General features: G+C 35.3%; 2 protein-coding genes across 2 annotated transcripts; one reads left to right on the plus strand and one right to left on the minus strand.

The window, feature by feature from the left end:
• Nucleotides 1-449: 449 nt before the first annotated feature.
• On the minus strand, nucleotides 450-5,783 carry Ras85D (ras-like protein 1). Its single transcript, XM_019060953.2, has one exon. It carries the CDS (start codon nucleotides 5,318-5,320, stop codon nucleotides 4,748-4,750), a length of 573 nt encoding a protein of 190 aa, XP_018916498.1. The 5' UTR covers nucleotides 5,321-5,783; the 3' UTR covers nucleotides 450-4,747.
• A 117-nt stretch (nucleotides 5,784-5,900) lies between these two features.
• mRpS10 (mitochondrial ribosomal protein S10) lies at nucleotides 5,901-10,512 on the plus strand. Its single transcript, XM_019060951.2, has 5 exons — nucleotides 5,901-6,109; nucleotides 7,301-7,456; nucleotides 8,622-8,767; nucleotides 9,258-9,459; nucleotides 10,226-10,512. The coding sequence occupies exons 1-5, from the start codon at nucleotides 6,095-6,097 to the stop codon at nucleotides 10,295-10,297; spliced, it is 591 nt and encodes a 196-aa protein (XP_018916496.2). The 5' UTR covers nucleotides 5,901-6,094; the 3' UTR covers nucleotides 10,298-10,512.
• The last annotated feature ends 3 nt before the right edge of the window (nucleotides 10,513-10,515 follow it).

The following is a 10,515-nucleotide window of genomic DNA, read 5'->3' on the forward strand; positions in this document are numbered from 1 at the left end:
AAATGCTCAAAAAAGGAATATTTCTTTACATCCAGATATTTTGCTGCACTTATAATCGAAAATTTCCAAATGTAAAAGCAGCCTCCAAGAAGATGCAAGAGGTTCTTTGAATTGTTTCTGCTTTCTAGTTTTTACTTGAATTCAATACTTATTTATGGAAAATAATGTCAAAGAGGTCTAATTTGAAATTCAGTTTAAAAGTTTTTACGGTGCAAATGATTACATTGAGGATAGATTTGCACCTAATTTTAGAAGAACTTCTTTGACACTCCACGAAACACTGATTTTTTCTAAGCAGATTACACATATTTCTTATTTCGATCTCATATTCCCAGATGCTAGAGTTAAAAGAGAAACCCCTAAACATAATTGAAAATGTTTGAATATCGCGAAGAAAAACAATAGGGAAATTGAAGCTATGAGGACTGAGTGATCAAAAGAACCAAAAATTACTCCTTATAGCTACTGATTTATTCACTTCTCATCTCACAATTATCACAAATGTAAATTCAGTGGTGAAAGAAGAAAATTGAAAGACACAAAATAAATGCACAATTCTATCGAAGAAAAAGAGAAATGATTAGAGACTTATCCTTACACATTAGACAAAGAGAATGTATAAGGTAAAAGACTGTCACGCTTATTTTACAATTGTAAAAAACAAGAACAAATGTTAGTCTGAAACAATAGACTATTTCAGTATAAATGAGAGACAAAGATAATAAAAGAAAAAATATATACATACAAAAAATGGTCAAGGGAAATAGAGAGCAAACTTTCCTCTCTTTTTTTTCTTTAAAGAGAGGTATATCTTGAATGCTGTAAAGGTTCATTCAAGAGAAGCATCCACTAATGTCCGATTAAAACTCATATATTTGCTCATGACAAAATGTCACCTTAAGTAGGTGTCTTAAGGGAGAGGTGTTCCGGACCTCTCACAAATAGATTTTTTTGCACCAAAAAATAAAATTATCTTGGCAATGTGTAAGCAGTGAGCTTAGATGTGCATTTTCAATCTTATTTACTCTCATCTTTTCAAATAAAACACTAGTGGTTATTAAAGTTGCTGCAGATTAGCTCGACTGATCATAACCTTTTGAACAAACTCAAAATCTTTGTTACCTTTATTCAGTTCCAACCAGTGTTACTGAAGTTAATACATTGAATTCTTCACATATTGGTGAAAGTGAAAGATTGGCTTCCCAGATACAGTATCAGTTCAGAGTGCCTATACCTATTTGAAATGTTTTATCTTTTACATTTTACATAAAGAGATTTCTAGGAAAATAATTGTGATTGTTTTTTAAGGTTTCAAAGATTATTCTTATTATTTCTACCGCCTTCTTTGCACTCCTCTCCTCTTTCTCTCTACCCCTTCCTCTCCCCTTGCAATCACTGCATTTATTGAATGGAGAGGCAATGAAGATCATCAAGCACACTGTTTTACTGTCCTTAGCTGATTGGATAGAGAATTCACAGATTTATCAGAAATACGATACCTAAAAGTAACAAAAGGATTGAAAAATTACTATGTTTTACAAATTACCTAGTGGCACATACATAGGAACAAAGAAGAGTAAACTACAACCAGCGCTGAAAAACTTACATAAGTAGGTACTTATCAAGTAAAACCATATTACTAATTAATTAATTTAAGATAAAACGTACGGTTTGTACGATAAAAGGTGAAAATATAGATAAAATTGAGTTGGGTGGGTAGTTTTGTTTAAATTCACTAATAACAAAAATAGCATCTGCATGCATAGGTACTTTCACTGAAAATGATATGGATTTGGTGAGTTAAAACATGAACGATAAGTAGTAAAATGATAGGTTGATAGAAGGCGTAACCTGAATTAATTTTTACTTCCAATTCGCTAATGTCAGAATGACCAACAAACAACTTAGAGGCTCTGTTACATAAATTGTACGGAATAAATTTGATCAATTACAAATTTTAGGAGCTGGTTGAGGTTTTTTATTTGAAACTTAGATGGAAATATTGAGGCCTAAGTGTAAAAATAACTCGTGTTCCACTTAAACAACGGCGCACCTAAAATTTTCAAGAATAGGCTCTGAAAATCTCGACTATCAGAGAATCAAAATGTATCTTTTCCACGCTGCTACCGCAAGACAGATTATGAATTCCAAAACAACATTCATTCTGTTTCATAGAAAAACGCATGACCTCCAACCGATCATTCACAGGTTTAGGTCAGGTGAATTGGGAAATAACTTCAAAATGCAATCATATGAACACCATTTTGTACGCTCAGATGAGAATGATTCGTGTTACAATTTTTGGATCTCCTTCAAACTCCTGATTTCAAGGATGCGAATTCGAGTTGTTAGTTTTTAATACATGAACTGTGTGATGACAACAGAAACCACAAATACAGTAAGTCCCTGATACTTGTGGTTTTTTTTTGTGTGATACAGTCAAAACGAGTCCTTCAGAAGACAATGAAATGACAATTGATGTATTAATCAGACTCTGGTACAGACATGCTGAAAATTGATACATAAGAAAGATTTGCTCAAATTAAAATCGCACATTAAGTATTTACAAAATTAATATATATAACTTTCACAGGTCAATGCATTTTTAAAGATTATTTTAAACTATTAATGATAACAGAGTTATTTCAATAAATTTAAATTGAAAACTTTTTTACAGATAATTTCATTTTATTTATGCTTTTTTACTGAGTTTATTCTATTGCAAACTGATTAAAAGAAAATGGCAGTTTGAAGTGAGTAGGCAAGAAGCTGTAAGTTTAATGGGTTGATGTCGCAAATATGACATTTGCATACAACAAAAATGTTTCAAAGCAAGTGAACCTAACCCACCGTGAAGATTAAAAGAAATCGATAAACCTAATGGGTTTAAGGTTTTGGTTCTGTTTGTTTGAATAGAGAGCTGGCTTTTGAGATTCTAAGAAGCAGAATGTAGAAAAAGGATAAAAAGAGAGATATACGGAATTAAAAAGACAAATAACAGGACCTCTTGGACAAACCAGAGCAAAGAATATTTCAATTAAAAATTCATATTAGAAAATTCATTCCGTTTTGCTCGGTGGTTTACTTGAAGAAATCAACCCACTGCTGAACAGTCAAGTTTCTATGATTACTATTACAGTAATATGCTAACTGCCCAAAGGCAGCAATAAGAAAATACTACCTAAATAAACTTACTAAACAGAAATCATGTTGACTGTCTGATGGTTTTGGCACAATTATTGAAGCAGTACCTATTTTCATAAAAACCAAGGACTGTAAAAAATATACTGCATAGCACTGAGTTAGTCAAATTCCACTTCATCTGGATTGCCATTCATTAGCAATGACAAGGGATAATCTATGACACAATTGAAAAGTTAGTGTCTGAAAGAGGCCAAGTGGCTTACACCTTACAACATAATCCCACCTTTAAACATATTTTAAACTTAGCTTTGCCTTCATTGATATGCATAGTGAGAGGATGGTGAAAAAAACTGCACGTCTGGATTTCTGGAATATCTAATTACAGCCTTCAAATCCCTTTCACATGATGAGAAAATCTGTACAAAATTACTGCTTATTTTCTTAAGATTTGCAGGATGTGCTTTTAAATGGCAAATCAGGGGCTTACAAGGAAAAAGGGGAGAAGAGGAATAAGTGAAAATAAGAGGGATAAATTTCAAATGATAAAAAAATTGTGTGCTAAAACTGCCCAAAATTTCAGTCTGGAGGGAGCTTTCTTCATAAAATTTTCCCCAAACCTTCCTTGTTCTAAGGGTAGGTAAATTCTGTCCATTGAGCAAGTGGGTGCAGTAGAAAATAATTAAATGTTTTGTCCAGAAGAAAGAATAAAAGGTTCTGCAGTAAAATACTTAGGCTTTTTAGGGTAGGGCAAGATTACCCGATTTTCCCAGATTTTCAATGACTTTTCAAGAACTTGTGTGATGTGTTATCTTTTCTCTTCCTATGATCATTGTTCTAAAGCTTCTAACATTATTTTTTGACCTTCTTCATGATTCTGAGTGCCTGCCTAAGCTGCAGACCCTTTTCATTTCTTCAAATAGTCACTATTTTGGGAGGATTTCTGTCAAAAATTTGAACCTGTATGGAGGGGCAGTTATGTTGATATTACAGTTGTAGAAAAGCAACCAAAAACAGACTACCTCAGTGATTCAATCAACCAGGCAGCTAAGTTTAAAAAGTATTAACTCAAAAATAAAAATAAAAAAACTACTGGCGGAACTTCAGAGCCTTTCTATCAGAGATGTTGATGTCATTTTGTTTCAGAAGGCGTATTCCCGCAAATGGCTTCGGTCAACTTATTGGACCAGATTGGTTGCGACCCAGAGGAGAAAAATGCTCCGCTAAAGTGAAAAACTAAATTTACTTGCTTCATAAATTATGGCCTATGTTTGCATGCATCCAGAGAGAATTTTTGAAGTGCTAGTCATTCCTATCAGAATGAAAACCAAACGTTACAGGCGCACTGTCGCCTGAAGAGAATTTTGTTTTGTTGTACAGGTTGGCAGTAAGTAAAAAAAAATTAATCAAATCCGCTTGCCGGAATTCAATGTAAGAGACAGATTTGATTTAGTGGAAGTATGCATGACTGAATTCAAAATTTGTAGACTCATAAAATCCAATAATTTTATGCAATGTACCTCAGACAAGCTGGTTGCATCCAGGTCACTGAAAATTATGTTCATTACGTACATAAATTGTGCAGTTATCCCTATTAAATCAAGTCTTAAAGTAATCGGCACCATTTCTTGCGGCTAAAGTGTTTCATTCTTTTGCGTTTCTCCTTGCCATACTTTGTCTTCATCTTCCTGATTTCACGAACTAATGTAAAGAATGCATCATCTACACCTATGCAAAGTTTGGCTGATGTTTCAACAAATGGAATGCCCATCTGCTTCGCAGCATCAGCAGCTGCTGCTGTGTTAACAGCTCGTACTGATAAGTCACATTTGTTACCAACAAGAACCATGGGTATCTCCTCGGCATCTTTGACTCTTTTAATTTGTTCTCGATACAAAGAAATATCCTCGTAAGACTTGAGGCTGTTAACTGCAAAAACAAGTAGAAATCCCTCACCAGTTCTCATATACTGGTCTCTCATGGCACTGTATTCTTCCTGACCTGCAGTGTCAAGAATGTCAAGCAAACATGTTTCTCCATCAATTAACACTTGTTTGCGGTATGAGTCCTCAATCGTTGGATCATACTCGTCAACAAAATGATTTTGGATAAGTTGAATGGTCAGGGCACTTTTGCCCACACCTCCTGCACCAACAACAACTAATTTATATTCTGTCATCACTGATACACGGGAGGTAGAACTTAAACTAAAGGAACTGAGTGGAGCTTACGAGCTGTGCTTTGGGCGCTGCATGAGATCTGGATCAGGCAGTTCCTGACAAATGGAAAAATATGATGAATGGAACCGAGTTGAACATGGTTGCAGGTTCGAGTTCGAGCTTTATGGAAGGTACAGACAGAGCTTTTTCAATGAAGTAAGCAGCACACAAATCCTCTAACGCTGAATCCACGGGAAAAGGCCATAAACAATGGATGCCTGATGCTTCTAACCGGAGGATATGTAGCGGTGATACGTTACAAAATTAAACTTTAAAACTTGGGTTGACTCTTGGAAGCTAGAACTTCGCCCCTCTAAGATTCACTGTTTTAAAAAGCCGTACAAAAACGTATAAAATAACAAATGAGTGAGTGAATAATCAGATTAAAGGACTTGAATACGGTGTCAGTCAAGCAGACTGGCACTGGCAGACACTTTTGATTTGATACTGAGGCAAAGATTACATTCACCTTGATTAGTTGATAACAAGAACGCAGGTACATAATCCTTGACCTAACCTCAAAACCGCAAGTTTTGGTGTTTTGGTTTCTTTCTTGTCTTCCCTTCCCTTTGCTTCGTCTTCTGGACTTCATGTGTTTTTCTTCGGATTTACTCGGATTCTCTGTCTTCTACTTAGCTCTGCTTTACCAGAACGGTGAAAATATGGAGAGATAAGAGTGGTGTTCCTAATATATTTTATCTCCTTTTATCAGTGTAAACCATTCAGACATTACAATGAACTCAGTTTCTGTAAGTATTGCTCACTCATATAGTCTGACCTGATCCAAATTGAAATCCTTCTCACTTAGGTAATATCTAGCATTTTAGCCGGGATGGTCGAATATTTAGTTAATCGAATATTCGATATTCAAATTATCGGCACCGAGATAATTGCATCACATTCGAATATTCGCTTCCGAAGTATTCGAAATCGCAAATTCGAATAATCGCATTCAAATTCGAAAACCGTCCATCCCTATCATCAATTTCGTTATTAATTAAAACTCCTCCACAACTTCACACGGGAATGATCGACTGTCTTAGTTAAAAGTGTCCTTTATCTCTCACAGTTCATAAAAAATCATAAATCGAAGCAATAATCGCATCACATTAGAATATTTGCTTCCCAAGTATTTGCAATCGCAAAATTCGAATTCTCAAATAATCGCAACATTCGTATTCGAAAAATTTCGAATATTCCAATAATCGCATTTGAATTCAATATTCACCCATCCCTACAGTTTAGCAACAGCTGTACAGGACACAAGTGATTTAGTATGTGTTGAATACCCATTTTGCTTGCTAAATCCAGAGTTGGATTTTTAACTCATCCCAATATAAATGGCTTTCATCAGCTCCCCCCCAAGAAGCATATATATCTTTTTTGATTTGGATCAGATGTGATGTATGAAGGCTAAAACTTGATTTAAATATGTCTTGAAGAGGAGTTGCCTCTTTCTAACAGCTTTTTTTCATGCTTTGAGACTAAGTACAAAATCTTTCTCAAACCAGGGCTCACATGAATGCACCTACATTTTTCATATCCCAGTTCAACCAGAATTGAACAAGTATTGACACACATCACCTCTGTTCCAGTTTCTTTATTTAGCTAAAGTAATGACACAAATACATAAGGTAACTAAACAAACAGCGCACACCCTTAAGCCAGGCTTGTTCGGGTAGAGTTTATTATTTACTTTTTCGTTTTTGTGAGGCTTAATCCAGACTGTTGTACTTTGGACAAACTTTGGTGAAAATTATCTGACAAACCAGTTTCAACCCAGGTACAACTATTTCGATGAATCAGGATAATTTAAAAAGCCAGTTTCAATAGTTTGACTACATGATTGTACCTTTTTAGAATTAGTCTGTAGTCTTAAGTAGATTGGTAAAAACTTTACCAGAATAATAAGTAATCAAACATTTTCCTGTGATCAACAGAAACAGTTGTTCAGCTTCCTGAACCGGCTTCCACAATGCACAACCCCAGCGACTGTGGCAGGTTTTCTTAGGTTCCACAATGGGTGCCCCTCATTGGCAGAAACTGCCGTGAAAAATGAAACACAAGAACCTGCTTCTAGAGGCTTGACATCAGTGGTAATATTTTACCTGAAATTATTCACACATTCTTCAATCCGAATATTATTTGATCTCATGAACTAAACTCTCTAAAGTTCTCTAACTGTTAAATTAGACTTTCATTTTGCAGAAATTTTTTTTTTTATCCTAAGAATAGTCAATGCCCTCAGGTGATTCATCAGGTGGGTTGCAATATGAAGCATTGATTAGGCTGAAAACCTTCCAAAAATTTGACTTATAAAGCAAAGAAACCGCTATGGTATTTCCTGGGCATTACGTAATTTAAAAAATTTCAGCATTGAAAAAATTTGCAAAATTCAATTAAATAACAACATGATTTTACTATAAATTAAGTGTCACATTTGATGCAGGATTCAATTGCTGTAACAAATGCGATCTTCTTTTTTTTTTGTAGCCAAATCCTGTATTAATTCATCCAACTTTTCAATTTTTATCAATTTAAATCTTAAATTTAGCCAGAGAGTAAAAATTTGAAGAGATTATTCACCCAGTTGGTGTGATGTATTGCAGATCAGTTCGATCTCAGCTGAAATCTGAGGCAAATCATCTTGAAAGAAATGAGGATTTAGGTCTTAGTGAGGTTACTTTGCATGGGATTAGGGGTAATAAACATAGGCGTACCTAGGTCATTTTGCTAGGGGGGCCTGGCCTCCCTACCACTGAAGGGTCTGGGAGGTATGGAATACCCCTTAGTCAAAAGGGGGGTCCGGGGGGCCTCCTCCGGAAATTTGTTGAAATTTTAATTCTGTTAGGACGTAATTTTGAGGCTTCCATAAAGCAGATTTTCCATTCATTTCTGCCGAAAAATTACGTTTATTTTTTCACTTTCAGCAAAGATTACTCTCAAATTGTTGCGTTGAATGGATCTGGAAATTTTTTAAAATTTTAACTGTATTTGGCCCCATTTTGAGGCCCCCATGATGAAAATTTTAGAAAATACTGAGTGAATGAACACAGTGTTTTCAATTTAGACTCAACATTAAGAGAGATAACCATCCTGGACGATGGTCTTTTCCCACCATCCAGAATTTCTGAGAGGGGCCAGATGATACTATTTTCAATTCTAGGGCGGGCCAAAACCCCCCTACCCCCTCCCTTCATACGCCACTGATAATAAACATGATACACAATCACTGTTTAATGGTCGATTTGGAATTTTCAGGTTGACAAAGTGGACTCATATGAACCTGATAAATTGTACAAATTAATTGAATTAGAAATGAGAGCAAACCAGAAACAAATCCTTAACAGTTATGTGGTATTTTTGAAAATGGCAGCTGATGGGCTAGGTATCGAAGTTGGCAAAGTGTAAGTATTTGTTAGGGTTGTTTCGTTTCTTTGTCCGATCTCTTATGTTTTTAGCGGCTCATTAATTTTTTACTTTTCATAAACAAGTTGAAATCATAGCTTCTGAAAAGGAGGAAAAACTTGCCTCAGTTTCTACTTTTTTCAAAATTACCGCTAGCGTAACCAAACTGCATGATCCAGAGGGCAGTAAGATGAAAGAAGCTTAGTAACTCTTTATATTTTGAGACATTCACGTAAAAAAAGTAAAAAAAAAAACGAGAAAAAAAAATTAAAATTAAAAGTAAAATTAAAATTCATAAACTATCAGATAAAAGTAAAATTCACGGAGTAAAAATGTGTTCTCAAAACAAATCATGATTATTATCATTGTGCATCTGTTAAATTAGGAGAGTGGGATGATCAAAAGATCAAACTTAATGGCAATGTTAAACTTTAAGTTATTTATAAGAGTTGATCGGTAAACTTAAACAATTTTTCTTTCCACCAACAGATGGGGCCCCGACAAAGCACATCACCAAAGGTACACTATTTTACGTTCTGCATTTGTTCATAAGAAATGTCGGGTTCAATATGAATATAGAACCTACCACCGGTACATGAGCTTCCTTAAACTGACAGGTTCAACAGCCGACACATTTCTTGAATATATTGAGAGGAATCTGCCCGAGGGACTTGCCCTGAAGGTCACGAAGGTAAATGTTCAATGTTATTTCTTCATACAGTATTTCACCAAAACAGAAGCTGCCTTTATGAGACAAAATTATGTATCGATGATGCCACTTAAAAGGAGATTAAAGCCAGGCAAGACTGACCCAGGCTTCAAGAGCAGAGGATTTCGCAAAACCTTGATAGCGAGCAACCTCGTTGCATAGGGATGTATTCAAACTAAAGTGGCAAGTCAGCTCTGAAAGGAGGGTTTAGTCCAAAGCTTCTTTGAATACTTGTTGGAAAGATTTCTTAATATAATTTAGTAACTGAAGGAATAGAAATAAAAAGTTGAGAATATTTGGGGATAAATGTGTGTTGATTTTGAGGAACACAAGTTTTAAGTCTCAACTTAAGCCCGTTTCGTACAATCAAAGTAGAGCTCTCAAAGTGGTGTCACATGACCCTCCGTCGCCCTCAAAGATTGTCTGGCTGACAATCTTCGAGGGTCTTGTGACCCCATGTGACGCCACTTTGAGAGCTTCACTTTGATCGTATGATACGGGCTTTACCCCGTAGAGACCCGCTAAGCTGTGAAAAAATCAGAAACGCCCAGAATTTTTTCCAAACCAGTCTATGCCATCCAATATGGCTTTGAGGACTTCATTTTACTTTTTTATCTTTGCTTATAATGGTATTTTACGATGGATTATCTGCCAGAACTGTTGGGAAGTACTCTCGCAAGAGATCCCAAATATATATGGGAAACACTTAAGTAAATCTCTAGAAAAAAATCCTCTTCTTTTGTTGTAGGTTGCTGTCGAACCTGTGCCGGAACATTTAGTGCCAGGAAAAAGTGAAGAAGTTGAAGAAAGTTCATCTTGAAAACAATGATTGTTGCTTTTGTAAGTTGAATGAAGCCTATTCATGGGAGTTTTGTTATCAGGATAGTTAAAGCTGCCACGAAACTCCAACATTGGTTTTTTTCTTAATTGGTAAGAAAGAAGTGTAGAAATTGAGTATAAAGTGCATAAAAATCTCTGGTCTCTTTGTAAATATGTAACAGTTTTTAGCAAATAAAAGGAGTATAAAGTTTGAAACCA

The sequence above is a fragment of the Bemisia tabaci genome, chromosome 2 (genome assembly GCF_918797505.1).
Source record: "Bemisia tabaci chromosome 2, PGI_BMITA_v3".
NCBI classification, from domain to species: Eukaryota; Metazoa; Arthropoda; class Insecta; order Hemiptera; family Aleyrodidae; genus Bemisia; species Bemisia tabaci.